The following is a 20,978-nucleotide window of genomic DNA, read 5'->3' on the forward strand; positions in this document are numbered from 1 at the left end:
ATAAAATTAGTGATGAGTTTAGTCTGTAGTTAGCCTGTATAAATTCAGGTTTTTTGATGTACATTTTAGGTTTTTTTGGTGTACATTAAAGTTAGCCTGTATAAATTCAGTTTTTTTTGTTGTACATTTTAAAATATACCACATCGTGCAATTTTAAATCAGTCTATGACTGGCATAGATGACAGGCAGCTGCCGAGTCCAGATCTTGTTTGTAATTCTGCAACCTTTACAGAAACATCGTGGCTGGGTATGATGTTCGGTTGTATTAACGTTGATGTTAAATTTCAAAGAACCCTTCTCTCACTGAGAGGCGGCATGAAGAATATTTCAAAACCAAAACTGATTTTATCATTTTGGACCAGATCAAGCCATATCTGGTGCTGCGATGTCTGCCTGAGTCTTCAGCCAGTCTGAAACATTTACTCGGCGTTGTGACCTGCATTACACAAACCTGCAATGCCGGGCTGTCCTGCTTGCTACCAACCCAAAGATCTTCTACGTGCTATTTTTCTTCTGCCAGTTTAATTCAGTTCTTCCTCGGTGAGGAGGAACACAGTCCTCTTTCCTCCCCCTGTGCTCCTGAAGGAGAGGACCATCAATGGGGAATCCCTGCCCTTGTACGGTCTGCAGGCTTGGTTGTAAGGCACTGGGGGAATGCGAGTGCTGGCTTTAGGGGAGAAACAGGAATTCAAGCAACAGTTACCTGATTCCATCCTTTGGCTGGCTTGGCTTTGTCTGATAACATACGGAGAGCCAGCAAAGTGTAGTTTTGCAGCACGCTGGGACACAATCTAATTTTTGGATGGATTCTGTGTACTGCTGCAGGGAGCTACTGAATTGTTGTGCTATCGCTAGTTATATTATTTTGCTTGAGGATGTGCTCAGATTCTATTTAAACAATAATTTAATTTCATTTGTAGGGGATGACTGAATGTGTGGAAAGACAGATAAAATAATCAAGGACACAATTATTCACAAAATCAATAGAAATTCTAATAATCTTATAAAGTACCACTTCATTTCTTTGGTAAAACTGCTGGGTTGTTCATATTTCATATTTTTCTCATATAGAGGTCAATTCAATTTTAGGTAATTAAATACACTTTTTCACTCGTATTGGCTTTTGAAGGCTCCTGTACATCACGGATTTATATAAACAACACTTGCACAGTCTATTTTTAACTTTCCATACTTGAACAAAGTGTTTGGCTATTGACCTTTGCAGGGTCACACCTGTGTGTATTACTGAGTAACAGCCAATTTGTTGTTCTAATCTGTTATGTGCTCTACACATTTGATCCGACCTACAACCCAAATAATTTAAGTTAATTTTATTTAAAGATACAGAATTATTCTTGCTGGAAGATTAGGGAGTTTTGTGTTAAGAACTCACAAATTTTTGCTATGACTCACACGTGGCTGACAATCTTGAAGTATCACTATTCTAATCTTTTGAGACTTTTTTAACATTAAACTTTATTTCAGAATTGTAACGCCTCCATCTATATGAAAATCTAAACCAGAGTAACTCTTAAGTTAAAATTATTAAACCTCCACAGTTTCACTGCAGTAGAACAGATTAAAATGTATCTTTATGCATGTGCTAATGGCACCTAATTATCAGATACCTGCTGATATTGTCCTCATTCCCTGAAAGTGAATGTCTAAATGGATTATACAATATATAAATATTTTCAGGTCATCTGTTCATCTATGAATGCGTTTCTTTCCACAGGTCTACCTGCCAGATGGAAACAGGCACAAAAATAAAAGCATGTAATGTGATTTCTGCATTTTAATTATGTATCCAATTATAAAATGCAGACTTATACAATGATGAACATATACAAATATATGTACATTTTTAATGAGTTACTAAGCACCAACTTATTTAATGAAACGTTGGGATACGAAGATGAGCAGAATGCACAGTCCAACTAAGGCAATAGACTGTAGCACTGCTGTTACTGTCAGTCACAAGTTTAAAATACTCCTGATCACAAGCCTTTCTGTCAGCAGCCCTGAATTAAATTCCATAAAGCTCCTAATTAACACAGAAATGTATGGTAACCTCATGAGATTGGAGGTTTGTTACTGTACAAAGGACTTGCTAAATCTTGCATTAATTTCATTCAGAGCTGAATACCTAAAGTAATAGCTGCAAGTTAGTGTCCATATTATTATTATTCACATTGTATTGCATCCATTAAAATTACGCATTTTGACAGTGTTAAAAAAAACACAACGAACCCCAACAAAACTGGAGGCATTTTTTTTCTTTGCTACGTTACTAACAAGTATCCAAGAGCCATCTGCAGAGGGCTCAGGCACCTCAGAATATTGAATGCTTCAATTTCCTCTCCATTACTACATCACAGTGCTCAAGGCCACTTCAGTGCCTATTTGTCATGCTTGTAAGCACCTGAAATCTGATTTTTCTTACTCACCATGCAGCATACGCAAACACCGATATAGAAAGATCCATAATAGGATTTTAAAGTTTAGTGAACACGACACTTAATCAGTGCCATGAAATTTGTTTTAGCTATACTTTCATATACAATCAGAACAAGAGATACTATTTTAATTTTCCAAGGTGACACAGAGTTATTAGAAACTGAAACCTACCCTTAATTGTTGAGGCAAAGTGAGCTGCAGGTTTAATTTCTGCCTAAAATGGGAGCATAATGGAGTACCAATCCTGAAAAAAATGGGACTTGGACATTATCAGATGTAATATTCCAATTCTGCGTAGCAGATTGACTTGTCAGGGATTCACAAGAAAGCTCAAACCATCTACCATATGTCATCAAGTAGCCACAAAAAGGGTTTTTTTATTATTTTTCCCCTGGTTGGCACTGAGCTCTCCCTCTTTTTTCCAGGCCTGTATGTCGCTCAGCTGCTCTGCTGACATTTGGGTATGGAACAGCAGTTGTGTGTTTGGGGACCCTCTTGGTGGGGATTGAAGAATATGCTTGTTTGAGCTAAGTTACTGAAATAGATATTTCAGTTATGTCTTTGGACTGTAAAAAAGGAACAAACACACTGAGCAGAGCGTCTTGTTTCCTGACTCCTCCTCTCTGTGACCTGTCGGCATGGCTTGTCCTGTTCAGCAAGGATGGAGTATACCTCCATCAGCATCTTTGTGGAAGTAACCTGGTAGCAACCACGTCGGGGTCATACACACCGTTCATCACTTCTTAGCTGATATTCACCCCCATAAATGATTCTGTGTTAGTATGGTCATTTGGAATACAAAAAGATGGTCTCTCGTGCTCCTGCTCACTTCAACGCTGGTCAGTTTTAGTGCAGTTCAGGTAACGGTTGGTCTAGAAGAACATACACAGAAGTGTGTTAGGATGTATGTAGATGTCATATCTTTGTATGCCTTGGCATTTTTAATCACCATCTGAATACTGGCGATTTTTTTCCATAAAACCTCAATTTCATTTCCAAAGACTCAAGTCTTGTTGAAATTCGAATGGATTTGGGTATTGACAGGTAAGTTCTGGCAATTTCTGACTGCACGGTAACTTTGGAAGCTATTGCCCCAACTTTATGTCCCTTCCTGTGGCAGAGGTTAGTGAGTGGCTGGCAGAGCTGGCAAAAGTAGCCGCATGTGTAACCACCACAGCTAACAGTCTAATGTGTCCTTTGAAACCACTGTTGATCTAGTTTAAGCTATTATGTCAGTCCAGGAACTGTGATACCCCCAAGATTTATCTGTTTCTTCTGGTACAGACAGTGACTTTCAGCAGATGGAGGTGGTGGGCAACAACCTAAATCACTGCTGCAGGAATTGCCCAACTTTGCCTTTTAACAGCCTTAATTTTCTGTGTTACTGAAATTCTTAAGTTTTCTTTTTCTTTTATTTTCTTTATACTTGGCATCTGTTAAACTACTGACAAAAGAGTACCAGATCTGGAGGGTAATGGAGTGAAATTATTAGCCTTTTACAATCAGATGATAATCAAGCCACCATGAGAAGATCACTAACTATAAATAATGCTAGTGAAAATAAGGTCGGTAATTCTTATTTACATTATGGCTAATTTTGGATTCCTTTATACTCTTTGGGGCTGTAAGATCTTTAAAGTCCATAATGGAAATGAGAATGGGCCTTTTAAATAGTTTTAATTAAACAGTTTAGCCAGCTTAATTAAAACATTTCAAGGGTGGTGGTGTTTTCCTAACGGTAGTGATTTGTTAAGTCATTTTTCCTACTTATTTCCCACCCTGGGGAAAGCTGGGCCACGTGAGTATAGGCGGACGCACCAAGATGGCAGGGAGAAACAGTTTCTGCACAGAAGGGGATCTGCTCATTTGTAATGTGTTAGTGACAGCTGAAATGTGCCAATCAATGGATTGTCTCATGTAAGGAAGTACACTGCAATATTATGGCATTTGCTGGAATGTATAAGCACACCATAACATGCATTTTATTTCTGCTGCATCTCATTACAGATGCTAAAATAAGCAGTAACACGCTTTATGTAGCAGAAAAATAGCCTTTGATTTTTATCCCGGCTCTAGCTGGGTTCAGCTATATTTTGTGCACTGCAGGAATGTTGTGGATCGCTTTTGGCACTTTCTCTTTGGCTCTGTCTTGCTGGCCACTGACGATGCCTCAGTGGTCCTGATCTATGCCCGGCTAGTGCAGTGTTGGTGCTTAGCACCCAGCTGGTGTCGATACTGAGCGTTCCGGAGTCTGCCTCCCACATCAGCCAGAAACTCTCACTTATGGTCTTATCTTTCACAGCACCTGTTATAAAAGCCTGTCTTTTCCACTCAGGTTTTCTTTGACCAGTGTGGCAAAAATAAAAATAATCAGTCGCAGTGGTAACACACCAGCACAGAGCAGGGCCTTGCTACCCTGCAGCCTGGCTCCTGCTTCCCATGTATTTATGTTGAATCAGTTTGTGATGCCTCTTACCATGATGCTAATATTTCTATTGTGCATTTCTGCGATGCTGATCACTGCATTTAGCATACACTCAGGCTCCCAGCACTGCCAGCACCGCATGGTCTTTAAATGTTGCCATTGAAAATTTCAGGGTCTCATAACTTCTTTTGATACTACAGCACGTATCTTCGGCAAACGTTTTTTAGTTAATAAAATACAGATACCCTGTGTCACTGTTACCTAGTTTGGCATTCACAATCCCAAGCCCCCCTCCGTCATTTCGTTTGCACAGACATAGTAGTTAAGGCTATGTATTTCTCTATACATAGTATTCTTTTAAGTTAAAAGTTGTAACAGATTTTCCACCCAGACAGACCTTTCAGATAGAACTTGGGGAAGTTCTAACAATCATAGAAAATAGCGCCCAAAGGGATCTTGATGAAATATGCATCCTGTGTGAGGTTTACTTTCCCTGCAAAGGCTTTTCATGTTTGTGATATGCAACACCTCAAAAATAATTTTCTGCCTGTCATTCTCCATCATTTGTTCGTGTGGTGGATTATTCCTACCCATGTGTAGTACCACACACATTTCTATATTGAAGTGCATCTTTTTAAGAACATTTCTCCTTTTGTTTTTCTTTCCGAGTTCATCTCTAATTCTAATCCTACCCTCCAAAGCTACCACCTGTAAATTGAAATCTTAAACCATCATCCAAGCAAATCATTAAAACCTTTTTACTAATTCAGGCCCAGAATAGACCTGAGAGGCCCTTCTGAGAGAACCAGACCCCTGCCTCTCACTGTTTCTCTTTTTGGAAATCCCCTTTATAGGCACGTGCAGTTCATCCTTTCTCCAGGAACTTTTTTGCTCTCCTGTTGATATGCATAACTGAACACCCCACATTTTCATCTGGACTAATAGATCCGGGCACTGCCCAGAAGTATAGAAGTATAAATCTTGAAGTCCTTGCATTTTTCAAGTTTTTTCTTATTATTCTGTTCTTTCCGGAGAACCATAAGCTCATCATTTCATAGAATCATACAAAAAATTAGATTGAAAAGGACCTCTTGAGTTATTCAATACATCTTCCATTTTCAAAGCAAGGCTGACTGCAAAGTTAGACCGGACTGCTCGGGGCCTTGCCCCGGCAAGTTCTGAAACTCTCCAAGGCTTCCACAGCCTCCCTGGACCGCCTGTGCCAGGGCTTAACTGCGCTTCTGGTGAGGAGTGCTTTGCCTGAAGTCAAAAAAAGAAAATTACCTTATTGCAATTTGTGATTATTGCTGCTTGTCCTTTCATTGTGCGCCTCTCAAAAAGGCTTGTCTCTGCCTTCCCCTTTAGCTGCTGCAAGACTGCTGTTAGATTTCCACCTAGCTTTCTTTCTCATCTCCATTTTAACCACCCCCTCTTCCCATAGCCTGTCCTAGGTGTCATGTGTCCCAGCCCTCTTACTGTCCTAGTGGCTCTCTGCAGTGATTATCGCTGCTGAAGCCTCCTCTTACCTTTGATTCTAATCTAAAGGATTAACTTGATTGAGAAGACAAAGTGAGATGATCCTCCCACCCCTTATTTTTTACTGTTTGGTAAAGATGTTATCCTCCTCTCATCCTGCATTTTTTCTCCTGATATAGGGTTGGTATTTTAGATAAAAATGATCTCTGAGAGTTTCTGTTTTCTCTACTTATTTGTTTGGAGGCTTCATTATATTTTGCTGCTTTTCACAGCAAAGATGTTATTTCCCTAGGAAAACTTAGCTTCACAACACCCTTTCAGGATAGACACAGCTGTCTGATCTTATCTGGGCCTGACAGATGCCTACCCTTTCTGCCGAGCTCAATTCCCTTCTTGAAAGAATTACCTTTTTCTGTAATCTTTGCATTTAAAAATGATCTGCATACATATGCTTGGAAAGTAGGGTTTATTTTAATAATGTGAAGAAAAGACAATCAGATGTTAGAGAGAGATGCCATAACAGGTAGAATTACTTTTATCACTTACTTATTTCATCACCCATTTCAGTGTAATTGTCTTATTTATATTGGCTTCTCCTTTGGAAGAACCCATAGCAATTTCCAAATGTTTAATTAAAACCTCACAACACTACTGTGATGTGAACATAGTAAATGAATGAGAGAAGATAAGGCCTTTCTAAAGCAACTGGTATCTTAAGTGTTTTGTTACGTGAACATTTTATCTAGCACCACAACAGGGGACACTTTCTTTCGTGCATCATAGTTCACTTGTATCAGGATGCCAAATCCTTGCAAGAGCTAGATTTCTTTTGGGTTTTTTGGGGGGGTTGTTTGTTGGTTTGTTTTGCTGTTGCTGTTTTAACGTAAATTATTTACCTCACCTGGCTTCAGAGAGGGTTGACAAAAAGTTCCAGTGACCCAGTGACACAACTGAGGGGTCAGGAAAGAGAAAGTGGAGGAAGGACCGCCTTACATTGGCCTTCTGCTGGGGAAAATGCATGGATACATCCATCCTGATTTTCAATTAAGCATAATTAAGGTACCTAATTGTAGCACAGCAATTCATGGGGACCTTTCCTAGTTGTCTAAATTATGATAAATATCTAAATGTTAACTAAAACAACAAAACAACCCCCTTTAGTTGCCCAGCTCTTGCCCAGTTGTGCCATAGTCCTTGCAGATTTGAGATACCTACCTCTCACCAGATACTGCTTGGGAGCCACAAAATAGACACCAAATACACCTCCTGTGCAATGAGGGAGGGTTACAATGATTAGAGCATTTGTAAGGATAAGTGTTGACCTGGACTTGAACTGGGATTTCTCTGGGCACTGCAGAGAATATCCTCCTCGGTGGGCTACTGGTTACTGTTCTTTATCAATGCCCTCTCTGTCTCCTTCCGCTCCTGAGGAAGCCTGTATTCGTTACTGTACCACTTCAAAAGTGGGATGAATCTTCAAGGTTTCCGAAGCTCTGTATTATGTTGTAATAGCTAAAGGATTTCACTTGAGATAAGACACTGGGCTGCCTGGCTATGTATGTATATCCAATTTTTGAAAAAGTTTTGGAAGAAATATGTTCAGACAGTTCAGTTCTTCTCACTATTAAGTAATGGGTTTTGTTGAGTTTTTTTTTCTTAGGTTTCACAAAACTCAACGGTATTTTTTATCCCAGTAATAATTTTCTCTTCCTCCCCCACAATCCCATGTTGATTCTTTAGAAACACTTTTCTTCAATGTTCAAAGGATTCCTAGTATAATATATCCCCCAGATCCTTTGCCTTGGCAGCATGCTGTCTATTTTAGCTAATTTTATATAAACTCCTTCTCTTAGCCTTGTATTATCCAGTAGCTCTCGCTATCAATCAAGACATTACTACTCTCTTTTGAGAAGTGATATTTAGACAGATGTTTTAGGTTTTATGTTTTTTTGTGAGATTCTCTCAATGTAGTGTCTAGTGTGTCAGAGTTCAACAGGCCAAAACACAGAAACCAGTTTTCTTTTGTGGGAGGAAGTTGAAGGTCTATTTTGAAAGAATCTAGGAACAAATGGCATCAAAGATTTTAGTGTCTCAAATTTTCCGTGGACTCTAATTTTTGCTTAACTTTTATGGCTTCTGTGAAATGGCTCATACGGTGTCACATGGAGTATATATTGGGGAGCGGATGTGATGATGTAGGATTAAGTATGATGATTAAAGATTTATTATTTACTATTTGCCTTTCAGAAAGGGTAAATTTGGCAGAGTTTTAATGCAGTCACTTGGCTGATTAGCTTTTCCTCTTCAGTGATGTCCAATTTGCTGCCTTAGGAACCATGAATCCTTCTGGCCATAAACATGCAACACCCCAAGAAAATTGCTTATGGGGAAACATGGCACTGACTGCTCATACTATGGGCTCTTTAGCTTATGTTCTGACTTGTTTAGCCTGATGCTGGAAAACGTGGAACTTCCATCGGTAAGTCAACCTCTTCCCTTCTTCTCCCGCTATCCTTCCTCCATCCTTTCCCTCCCTACAACTGCCCCCGTATTTGGCACTTAACAACGTCATGCCGGCCCTACGCAGAGGAACCCTCTTGTTCATTTTTCCAAGCTTTCTACCCGCTTTCCTTCTCTACTGCCAATGCACACCCTAGGAGAGACGCGTAGCTTGCAGATGAAGCCCTACAATTTCATGGAAGCGCCCAGGATGCATCTTTAGTGGTGTATTAGAAATCTGAAGCTCAATGAGACGAGTTTTGGTAGTGGGAGTAGATACAGGGGGCGATAAGTGGCTTGTGTGATGTCTGAATAGTTCAACCTTAAGTATTAGTATGACTTTCTCAGTGCTAAAGAGAGGGAGACCTTGGAGGATCAGAATGCTGCCTCCAAAACATAACTGGTCCATGGTTAATGGTTTAAAAGCTACTGGTCTTATGCAACCATTCTGGCAGCCCTGTAGTATGTACGTACATACATAGATATAGTACGTACGTACGTACATACATATATACGCTGCTGAAATCTTGTATAGATAGATTTGAAAAAGATAAATACTTAACTGACATGTCATAGAAGAGAACTACCACCTTTGTGTTCATATTGTTTAAATTAGTAACAAAAATACAGTTTATTTTAGCAAATATAAGCACATTTTGCAAACAAATACAGATTTTTGTAAAGAAGTAGATTTTCCCAGAAGGTATTAGAAAGGAAACTTCCACGTTGTAGAACAGAACTGAAAATAGTAGCTATCATACAAAAGTACTTTGACTTACATTATGATTAATTTATAAATAACCAAGAACTATGTTCAAATACTTCTTTAAACTTAACCAGTAAAATCAAACAACATGATTTATTCATTTTGCTTGATGCTGTTTTTATATTGTGATGTAGCAGGCTAGAGTACAATGATTTATACAAAGTACGATGCTTGGAATATTTTAACAATCATTTAATAGGATCTAAGATCAAATGGTGTGTATCTCACCATTGCTGCTTTATTCATGCATCACGTAAATTGAATAGCCAAGTGTTTACAGGACAACAAAGGTGGGACCGGCATCAGGCATGCCCCTGTTCATACATACAGAACAGAATGCACTTACAAATACGTCAAAAAACCCAATGTCTTCAGCAGAACAAGAGGGTGCTCGGCACCTCTGGAAAAACGCACATCGTTCCAATGCCTGACCATCCAGTAAGGTACTTGCTCTTAGACACCCTCCAAATTTTGGCTTATAAATATATATTTGTGAATGCCATGAACAATGCCTCTCTGTGAAATGATTAAAAGAATAGAACTGATGAGACACACAAACCCATACAGTAAAAATTCAATAAAATACCTAATGATGAGTGAGCTCTTTATATGTGAAATCTGAGCACTCAATTCATCTGTCTCTCTAGAAATTAAATCCTTTTTCCCTAGGCTTATAGAAAACGCTTTACACAGTAACAGCTCAGTCCTGTATCTTTTTTTTGCTCCTGAGGGTAGAGAAGTTTTACATCATAAATAAACGTCAGCAAAAGTAAGGATCTGTCCACACTTGTCTCCATTTAAATACATAGTGTAACATATACACAAATGCAGGCTTGGGGTCTGTTCCTCACAGAAATCACTGTCATAATTGTTTTGGATAGATATTATCTGTCTACACCATGAATATTTGGGCTACAGTGCTCTGGGGCCTAATTTCTGCCACAATCAATCAGTGTTACTGAAATTCCAGTATTACGTAGTAATTGAAACCCCGAGCATTATACCAAAATCTTCAAGCCCAGTTGAATTCAACACTTTTTCCTGAGTAAAGAGAAAAGAATTTAATGCTACACTGAGCCACATTAAAGAGGAGAGATGGCCAAGTCGTAACAGCCTACTCCTGCTTTTGTCATTGAAAAGCATTCTGTATAAACGTTATACAAAACCAGGGAGATGAAATCCCATTTAGAGTGAGAACACCAAATTCCTGTAGGATGGTGCAAATTATTCAGGAGATTTTCAGGTCATGAGCTTTCAGCTAACACTGTGGTGCAAAAGTGGACCTCGCTTTTTTATACTCATTTCCTTCAATCACTAAGTACAGAGATATCCTATAAAATCCAAATTTTATTTTAATTGGCTGCATTTGCCAAGTACTATGCTCAAAACTCTTAAAACTGCAAAAAAGTCACATTTTGAGAACCTGAAATAATTAATTTGTCTTTCTTACGAATTGCAAAAATCAGACCATACTCAATGCAAAATTTTCCTAAATTTGTTTGAAAATGCATTATTTTTTGCCATTTTAGGGTATCATACTGAATGACACAGCTAAATGAATAGATTAGTGTTAATTGCCTGTAAAGCAGGGCAGGTGCTTTGGTTTAATGTGTTCGTAAGAATGTAGCGCTTAAATGTAAGAGATCAGCTTTAATTATAAGGTAAATAAATTTGTAAAAGACAAACTTTTTCAAATTCATTTAAAAAAAAAAAAAGCCAGGAAGGCATGTTTGTAGAAATCTATACCTACACACACAAATGCCGACACAATACAAAAGTTAAAAAGCACTTTGTATAAACATGACAGAGTTCCAGCTTCACGAATCGATGCCAAAGCAAAGATCATAACCTGGCAGCAATTTAAAGTTGGTGTTTTGTTTTTTTTTTTTAAATTAATGATAGAAACCTTTTAAAAATTAAAAACTCTTCTCAATCCAGGAAAATACAGCATGTGGCTTTTAATTAGTGAATAGACCTACATGACGTGGAATCGCTGGAACTTTGCTTCAGTATTCTTCTCGATTAGGGTTTTAAAGGAGCAGTTTACAGCAGGTTCTGCAGGTACATCATATTTTTCCTCATGGTGGTAACAGAAAGGTGGTTGGTGCGTGTTGGGGAGGGGAGAAGGAAAACTGAAAACGTGAAGTTGCATGAGCAATATACCAAGATCTTGCTAAAGTTTTTCATTAATAAATGCCAGAATTTGCACTTATTTAGGGGAAGGGGAGGAAATTCTACACAGAAAGTGAAGTGAGGAAGGCAGCGCTGCCCCTGCGGTCCTCACGTCTGGCTGAAGCGGCGAGGCTGGCCGGGAGAACCCAACAGATCCATCAGGGGAGGCAAAACCAGACACTTACTCTTTGCAGCACGTCTCAGAGCGGTACAGTTACCAAGCTTTTAAAGAACACAGAACGCCTCCCAAAGTTAAGATTAATTAAGGCCTAATTAGATATATTATAAATAACTATAAAAAACGTTGCAAAATTAAACTAACTATGTATTCTTTTAAAACCCACCATTACTGGGGTTTTATATTAGCCTTCATTAACATCCAAACCTGAAAATATAACATGCATATTTGCTTTTTAGACCTCTAAAAAGAAAAAGTATACAAGTTAATAACCTGCAGGGAGATAAATGACATCAGTGATGTAGAGGCACAATTTGGGAATGACCTGGGTGACGGGTAAATGTAGAGAGTCCTTGGGAAACCCTCCCTACCCCCTGCTTGCCAGCCAGATTTAGGAATATCCCATGCTATTTAAAGGACTGGCACAACTTGCACCGTTAATAAGAAAAGAGCATCGCTTACGCAGCACTTCACTTTCCTCTCCTGTCCTGGCCGCGTCCCGTGCCGATGCGCTGCTGTGCCTCCGCGCACAGCCAATGGTGGTGCTTTCACTGGAAAGTTTCCCAACTTTCTGTGAACGCCTTAAAATAATCCCCCAGCATCCTTCAAGCCTCCCAAGCATGTCAGCTGTCCGTACCGGCTCCCCACCCCGAGGGCTGGAGGAGTGGGCGGCAGCCGCTGCGTGCAGCCCCAGCCGGGCTGAAGGGGTACAGCACGACCCGTTCGTGACAGCTTTTTCCCCTGACAGGAGACGCTGTGTGTTTGGAAGTTCAAGTTTCACCATGTGACACAGGTTTAGGAGACACCAGGATCAGGGCTTGGCTGCTTCGGTTTAGCATTTCTCCCACTAAAATAGCTGCTGCACCAGGTGCCACTGACTCTCAACAGCATTTGATTTCATTTGCAAAACACCCTGAATAAACCTGTCGCAACATGAAACAAAGCGCAGAGGCTTAAAAAGTAACTCTCTTAGGACTGCACTATTTAAATGTAAACATATAGCATGAGTGCGGTGATGTTGCCTACGGCAGTTGTACAGTCAGTGCAAGATTTGTGGGAGCGTCTCAGCCGATTCAGTGTCCACCTAAAGCTGGAGCAGACAGCGGTTTCTCTCCTTCTCGGTGCTGTACGAGGGATAAAAAACACAGGTTAGGAGACACATGGATCAGAGGAGGCCACGAAGATGATCAGAGGCTGGAGCACCTCTGCTATGAGGACAGGCTGAGAGAGTTGCGGTTCTTGAGCCTGGAGAAGAGAAGGGTCTGGCGAGACCTTATAGCAGCTTTCCAGTACCTAAAGGGGCTACAGGGAAGATGGGGAGGGACTCTACCAGGGAGTGGAGTGATAGGATGACGACTAACCGTTTTAAATGGAAAGAGATTTGGATTAGATATTAGGAAGAAATTCTTTACCCTGAGGGTGGTGAGACACTGGAACAGGTTTTCCAGAGAAGCTGTGGCTGCCCCATCCCTGGAGTTGTTCAAGGCCAGGCTGGACGGGGCTTTGAGCAACCTGGTCTAGTGGGAGGTGTCCCTGCCCATGGCAGCGGGGTTGGAACTGGATGATCTTCAAGGTTCCTTTCCAACTCTAACCATTCCATGACTCTATGCCAAGGAACCATTCTATACCCCGAGCCCGCGGATGGGACACTCCCAAACCCCACGTTGGGAGACCGATAACCACCCTCTGCGACACAGTGCCCGTAGAGCGCTTTTGGGGAGCCGGCCCTTACCCGCTTCCGCTGCTCGCCGAGGCAGAAGGTGCAGATGTGCCGGGGCGCGGGGGCTGCGGCGGCGGCGGGCGGCGGAGGCTGCGGGCCGTGCTGCGGGGCGGGCTGCGGGCAGGGCTGGGGGGCGTCCCCCCCCTCCGCCTGCCGCCGCTGCAGCAGCAGGACGTTGGCCAGGTGGGAGATGTAGCTGGAGGCCAGGCGCAGCGTCTCCACCTTGGAGAGGCGGCGGTCGGCCGGGCGGGTGGGGATGAGCCGGCGGAGGGCGCCGAAGGCCGTGTTGACGCTGTGCGTGCGGTCCCGTTCGCGGGCGTTGGCCGCCGCCCGCCGCCCGCCGCCGCCTCCCCCCCGCCGCCGCCGCCGCCCGCCGCCCCCCGCCGCCGCCGCCCGCCGCGGACCCTCGCCCGCCGCCGCCGCCGCCGCCCCCCCGCCGGCCTTCATGGCGCCCGCCGCCGCCCCGCCGCCCCGCCATGACTTTTATGGTGCCGCATCGCCCCTGCCCGCCGCGGCCCCGTGTCCCGCCGGCGGGTCGTGCTTGGCGCGGTGGCTGCTTTTAGCCGGGGGCCACCGCCGCCGCCACCTGTCGCCTCCACCCGGCACCGGCATCCTCCTCTCCTCCGCCTCCCCGGGGTCCAGTGTGAGCGGAGCCCCGGTGCCTCCTCCTGCCCAGCAGCCTCCCGGCCGTGCGGGTGCGGGAGCCTCGGGGGCTCCGGGGGGCTCCCACCGGCACCGGTTGGGTTGAACGGCCATCATCTCTTCGCAGGGTGCACAAACTTTTACCGTTTTCACCCGGTCTGCTCTCCCCTGCGCTGTTCCAGCTCTGCATATGGATATATATGTGTGCATCTATATATATTAGTTGGAGCGGGGCTAATAGAACAAGCGCGGGGGGGATTTCATCACCTTCCCCAGCAAGCGCTAGGCACACATAGAAATCCAATTTCTCATTCTGTTCAGAATGCGTGCCTGCCTCAGCCATTTACTTATTAAAAGGTCATCACAAGCACTAGTTGATTACACCTCTTTTCTCCATAAAAATTTGACAGCCTGCCTGCGCTCAGAAACTCATGAAAGGTCATGGTGCAGGTTTTTTCAAATGAATCATCTCTACCTGATTAAGCATCCTTGACTGACTGTTTTTTTACAGTCCCAGAAGCTTATTTGCGGTGGTGGTGGTGGTGTCTAAATATTAATCCTTCTTCCCAAATCAGGGCTGGATTAGCAGGGTCGTATCTCTTTAATCATGGGTGCACACACTTAGGATAGACAGCTGCTTTGACATATTTGGCTGGGAATCATCCCCTCTCAAAATACAGCGAGTACCAGCGGGCAGGGCTACGTCTATGCACTACGCTCATCTACTGGAATGGCAAAGCGCTGGTTTATGTTTGTTGCACCTTCCCTTTGGGCAGAGGTTGTAGGCAAAAATGGACAAGCAGCTCTGCTTGTCAGCCAGTTCCAACTGTGCCATACCGTGGCGTATTAATGAGAAAAACTTCTTTAATGTGATTTTTATTTATGTTACTTGGGAGAGGGAGAGGAAAAGGTTTTTCATTTCCTAGCGGATGATGTATTTGAGATTTTTGTGATTTCCGTAACAAAATATTGTTACAATAAATTTAGCTCCAGGTTGAGATACTTTGATAGCAAAGGCTGCAGAAATACGAGGCTGGACGGGCAGGTGTGTGCCGTGCCATCGACTGAAATGAGTTCCTTTGGGGTGCGGAGCAGGATGTGACCCTTCATCATCAGATGCTGGGGAAAGCCGCGTTCAAAATCATGCGAATGATAGTTTTCCCTAGAGTACGTGAGTATAATGGTGTCATACTTCCATAGTGTTAAAAGCTCTATCTTCTCTCTGCCTAACATTTAAAAAAGGAAATGATCTAGAAAGTTCTGAAGTTGAATTTCAGTACTTAGAAGTGCTGCTTCTAGTTTCCTGAGAAATGAAGTTGCCAGGTAAGCTCGCAGCGTCTTCCGTGCAGGTTTCTCCCAGTTAGTCACATGCAATATTTCTAGAGTGAAATTCTAGCTCGATTGAAGTCAGTGACAAAACTCCCATTGACTTTAATGGAGGCAGGATTTCACCCTTGGTATGTTCTGGTAGCTGAGCAGTGTAGGTAATTGATTGTTTGTCAGACTCAGTCATTTGCTTACCAATGTTTTCCTGTCCTTAGCATTTCAGTTTCTTGAGGTTTTTTTATTACCGGAAATAAAACAAAACAAAACCGAGTCCCCTTAACAAAAAGAACCCCGAGACAAAACTACTACTAGTATTATCAAAATCAGAATTTATGGCTTAATGATAAATTGGAAGAATGAGAAAAGGAATAAGCGGTGCGCAGGAAGAAAATGATGCTGTGTCTGCAGAGAAAAACAAAACGATTTTCACTGACATTACAGCAATAGCTAATTCAGGGGTTAAGGACAAAGGGGTGGCCAAATGATTCTTGCTCTGTTTCCAAGGCAGTTTGAAAAAGTAGAGCAAGAAATGGTTGGGTTTTTTTTTTTTTCAGATAAGGAGACTTGTAAAGAGACCAAAAGGCTGGTGACTTTAATTACTAGGTTATTGATTGGGGTAACATTTATGCAAGTGCTAGGGGGAGCATATTCCTCGAGGAAGGTGCAGTAACGCAGGATTGCTGTTATTTTACGATTTGCTGAATTGCTAATAACAAGCAAGAATGGGGCTGCGTGAATGTAAAGCAGAAGAGCGGGCAGTATTTTATGGGTAGTGGGGAGGATTTGCCTGAAATGTGCCTTCATGCTACGTGGAGAAAGATATCTGATGGCCATTGTAAGGAAGCATTTAACAATATTCAAAAGACTGGAAATATGAAATATCTAATCAGATTAATCAATATAGTTGCAGTCTAGTGGCTGGCATTTCTTTAATTTTTCTTTTATTTTTTGAAGAACAGAGTTAATAGGAAGTACATAAAAGAAAGAAGAATTCGGAAGAAGAGAATTTGGAAAAGCTATACCTGTGAAGAGGGGAAGTTAATTGGAGGATAACAAAAGAAACAAATCTAAATTAGTGGCTCAGAATGTCTGTGGTCACAGCCAAGAAGCCTTCCAAATGTATTTCCATTAAATAGGAAGTATAACCCAAAATTGTTTCACTGGTAACAAAAAGACATTCAGAGACAAAAATGCCTTTAAAAATATTGCTTGAACATTCACGGCATCATTCTGCGCCTGCAGACCCCACTGACTTCAGGTGGATTCCTGTGTTTGTTCAAGAGCAGACGTACACCATAATCCTATGGACAAAAAGAATTTTTTTTGCATAACAGTGTTCATTTTTTTCTGCCTTATACCCTGGTGCTCCTGTTGCAACATGCCATATTTTCCAGAGGACTATACTCTTTATTGTCCATCTCCATCTCCATCAAAGTCATTAAACATACATATATATTTATTTCCTTATACAGTATTGCACACATGTACGAGAAAGTACACCTGCATTGCAGGCAGAAGTAGCACAGGTCTGTAGTACAGATTTCCGAGCCGTGGCGGGTGTTCAAAACAGAGGACAGCCATCCATTCGTGTGTATCCTTCAAGTGGCTACCGGGTTCTCTTCCTCATACCAACCCTGAATTTTGCTATTATTGTGAGCTGTTCTCCCTCGTGAAGAGGCACCAGGCTTGCAAGCTCTGTAAGCTTGTGTGGTGTCATCCGCGACGTTCCTCTTTGTACGTTAATATCCAGGATGCTTCTCAGGCAGGTGCTACCTGATACAGCAGCTCCATGAGATATTTCAGTCACATCTGACAGATTGAAGGGAGAGTCCAGAGGGATCTGACAAAGAGAAACAAATAAAGGATGTTGGTGGCTGGAAATGTCCACAAGGTTGAGAATAATACGTTTGACAAAATGTTATTCATTACGTGTCTGGCTGTGACTTTGGCTGGCTGTGACAACTACTTCTGTCCTTCACAACAAACCCAGATGATGGAGTTGTCATTTTTATTGCCGTTCTTAATAAATATGACCATCATACAATACATGTTGATCGAAGAATCTTTTAAACGGCATTTCACCCCATAGAGGTTCTGTAAGAGAATGATTTTAAGGAGAGAAGATTGAGGAGTGGTCAAAATATGGAAGAGTACAAGAGAATTTTTTGGAGGAGGAGGACTTGCACAGCGCACGTTAAATGAGGAAAGGTTAAAAATGAGGTGGATTTAAGGCTTCGTGTGTTTAAGTCATGTCAGGTGGGATGGTGAACCTGCCAGATTTTAATGAATATCCTCTACACATTTTGAATTTATGCAATTTCCCAGGTAGGGGAGGAGCAGGAGCAGCTCTGCCCTGGACTGCCGGTAGTTGATTAATGTGGGATCTAACAAGTCCCTTCTTGATATTCTTCCCAGCCAGATTTAGCATGACACTTATCTCTTCACTTGCAGTCTCTTCACTTACAATCTCTGTTCTTCATCTGAATTGATCTGTGCCATGATTCCCCAGTGTATTAATGAGTTTTCTGTGTGGTGGAGTGCTAGAGGCCTTGTTAAACTCCAGAGACATCCTGCCTACTGCATTTTATTTATACGCCCACTCTGTTACTCTTGACAAAAAGGAGCCGAGTTGTTTATCTTGAGTTTTTGTCAAAAAATTTGTCTTACAGTAATTTTCTCTGCTCTGGCTGCCCACGGAGGCAAATCCGAATGTATTATTCACCTGTTATTTCAAAACCGTTTAAACTTGCCAAATCTAAGTGGCGTTTTACACAATTCTGCTGATACTCTCAAAGTTGTTATTAACTGCCTCAGAAGTAATTTTTGATCGTGCTTGCATTCAGCAGAATGATGACAAGGCATATTCTTTTCTCTGTCAAATGGAAACAATATAAGGACAGTATACCTGCCCTCGGAAACAAAATGTTTTGCAAGCAGTATTTGTGCAGAGCTTTTTTGTTCATTAAAACTGAATGCAGCTGGAGGTCTCACCGCCTGCTCCCTTATTTCAGTGCTTATTAAATCCATCCTAACCGAGCTTGATTGGTGGCTGGGAAGATGTTGTCTACAACATTCAGCTGGGGTGTGTGGTTTGGGGGCTGGGACCCTTTGCCAACGCGGTTGGAAATCCACATGTTGGGGAGAATCCAGACCTTTGATGAAAGCTGTGGTTGCTCGTCTCTTGTAGCTGGCTGGTTGGCTAGGAGAGGCTCTTCCACTGCTTGGTACTTTGCCATGGGAATTCGTGCCTCAAAAATACACCGCTGAAACATGGTCTGTTTGGTTTTATAGAGAAAAGGGACTTGAAGCACCATTCAGCAAAGTGTCGTGGACTCTTCAAACTTTACTTATGACAAAGTACCAGCAACTTGTGTTCTTTCCGTCCACTTCCAGATGCTGTCGAGGTGATGGTAAGTTGGTGTAATGTCTTACTACCCCACATTCATGCACAAAAAGGCATACTTCTTGCCTTTTCAGAGACTAATGGTTTGCTAGGTCTGTTTCTCCATGTCTTATGATCCAGGCTTATCAGCTTGGATCACTGATACACAGTCTAGTTTTTTTCTCGCTTCCCTGGAGTTTTCTAGGTCACCGAGAAGTGTAAGAGTAGAATTATTAAATAGGCATAGAATTGTCATACAGACCAGTGTTTGTTTATTTTTTTAAATAAACGTGGAATGCTACTGTAGAAATGCAACTGAATTTTAGGTATAAAAAATACTTGGCTGCTTCAGCAATGAACATGAACACGAGATGTAGAATCGTCCACTTGTGTGGAACAACTATTGCAAACACTTCAGAATGCTTATTGTGATTTGATTTGTTCCATCTTCCCCTCCCCGTGGTTGCTAGATCTTGCAAAGAAAGCTTTTCTTTTTCATACTTGTAGTTTTACAATATCCTTTTATGAAGAGCACTATACTGCACAAGATTTTGTAGATACTTTAAAGGATGTATTTTCAACAGTTTCTTTCAAGTGCTTAGAGCTGACAAATACAAAGATATCCTAAAACTCATGAAAGAAATATAATTGCCTGTATAATTACTGGAGCTTCTGCAATATAACCACAACTGAAGTTGTTTGTATGGTTTCTTTCCCTCTTCTTAGCTTCTTGAGTGTCCTCCTATGAAGATACTCCAAATCTGACATTCTTTAGATACTTCGCTTTATTCTCCTTAGCACTTCAGTTGAACACTTACGCTTCTGTTAACGAAGACGTCTGTGATCATGATTCCATAGTTCAAATTAGATTAGAGGACAGATTCATTCTCAGTCACTCAGGTTCCGGTCAGAGCTGACTTCATTGTCACCAGTCGAGCTAATCTGTCTCTGCACCGGTGTAGCTGATGGCATAATCAGAATGATAATCAATTGCTGAACTGTAGGCAAAATTTTAAGGTTACTTCATAATTGCTCAGTTTTACAAAAGCAGAATACAAGAGTTGGTCCTCGCTGAATAGCAGTCCCTTTGGTTCCAAACTGACATCATGGGGAAGCCAGTTTTAAGCTGCTGTTGGAAATACTACACTGATACTAAAGGGGGACGTGAAGGTAAATTCCTTTATATTCTCAGTTTTTGTAAGAGAAGTTGAAGTGGAATATATGTGTGTGTGTGTTAGTGTGTAGAAACATAAAGCCGTTTCATTTTCACATGTGTGTTGTAAAGACGACAGCCAACTTTTCAGTGCCGCATGGAGAAATAGGTGTGCTGGAGCCACCTTTCCCAGGGCAGCCTGGCAGAGGTGTGAGCTGATAATGCGTAGTTACATGCCCAGGCATGGCCACAGCCGACCAGCAGTGTCACCCAGCGCCAGCATTGCCTGGTACCCATTTCCTCTCCTCCAGCATAAGAAACAGGCTGTGGATATGCTGGAACTGTTTAGTGAAATGGCTTCTGTTTACCGGGCACCCTCTGGAAACCCTTATGCAAGGTACACCTCTGCACCCTTATGCAAAAATGGTGTTTCAGATTCAGAACTAAAATATTGACACCTACTTAAATCTAGTTCAGCATTTGCAAAAAGCCTGAAAGATTTAGAAGAGATTTAAAGAGGTATTAGGAAGCTATACCAGTGAAGAGGTGGATGCATAGGCTGTTTGTAGCTTCTGGCAAGACACGGTGTTCATCTGATCTTCAGCTGGAGAGGACCTCTCTGGAGCTATTTTGGTTTGAACAAATTAAATCAGCCCTTAGATATCTCTGAGGTGTTTTAGGGTCTCCTTTGGTCCCAGTAACATAGTACGGGAAAGGCAGTTTAGAATAAAATCGTCTCATCCCCAACCTTTTACTCACACTTGAGGCAGCAGGGGTAGACA

The 20,978-nt window shown here is 42.0% G+C and overlaps 1 protein-coding gene across 1 annotated transcript; it reads right to left on the reverse strand.

Moving 5' to 3' along the window:
- Positions 1–11,512: 11,512 nt before the first annotated feature.
- LOC141746548 (basic helix-loop-helix transcription factor scleraxis-like) lies at positions 11,513–14,277 on the reverse strand. The gene is made up of 2 exons (XM_074595238.1): positions 13,706–14,277; positions 11,513–13,097 (listed from the first exon to the last, which is right to left on the reverse strand). Exons 1-2 carry the CDS (start codon positions 14,138–14,140, stop codon positions 13,047–13,049), a joined length of 486 nt encoding a protein of 161 aa, XP_074451339.1. The 5' UTR covers positions 14,141–14,277; the 3' UTR covers positions 11,513–13,046.
- Between the last annotated feature and the right edge of the window lie 6,701 nt (positions 14,278–20,978).

The sequence above is a fragment of the Larus michahellis genome, chromosome 7 (assembly GCF_964199755.1).
Source record: "Larus michahellis chromosome 7, bLarMic1.1, whole genome shotgun sequence".
NCBI classification, from domain to species: Eukaryota; Metazoa; Chordata; class Aves; order Charadriiformes; family Laridae; genus Larus; species Larus michahellis.

Bases quoted from the DNA above. Each gene is read 5' to 3' on its own strand.
- LOC141746548 (XM_074595238.1), bottom strand. From the start codon at position 14,140: ATGAAGGCCGGCGGGGGGGCGGCGGCGGCGGCGGCGGGCGAGGGTCCG. The intron at 13,098-13,705 runs GTAAGGGCCGGC...TCCCTCGTACAG, and splicing joins TCGGCGAGCAGCGGAAGCGG to CACCGAGAAGGAGAGAAACC.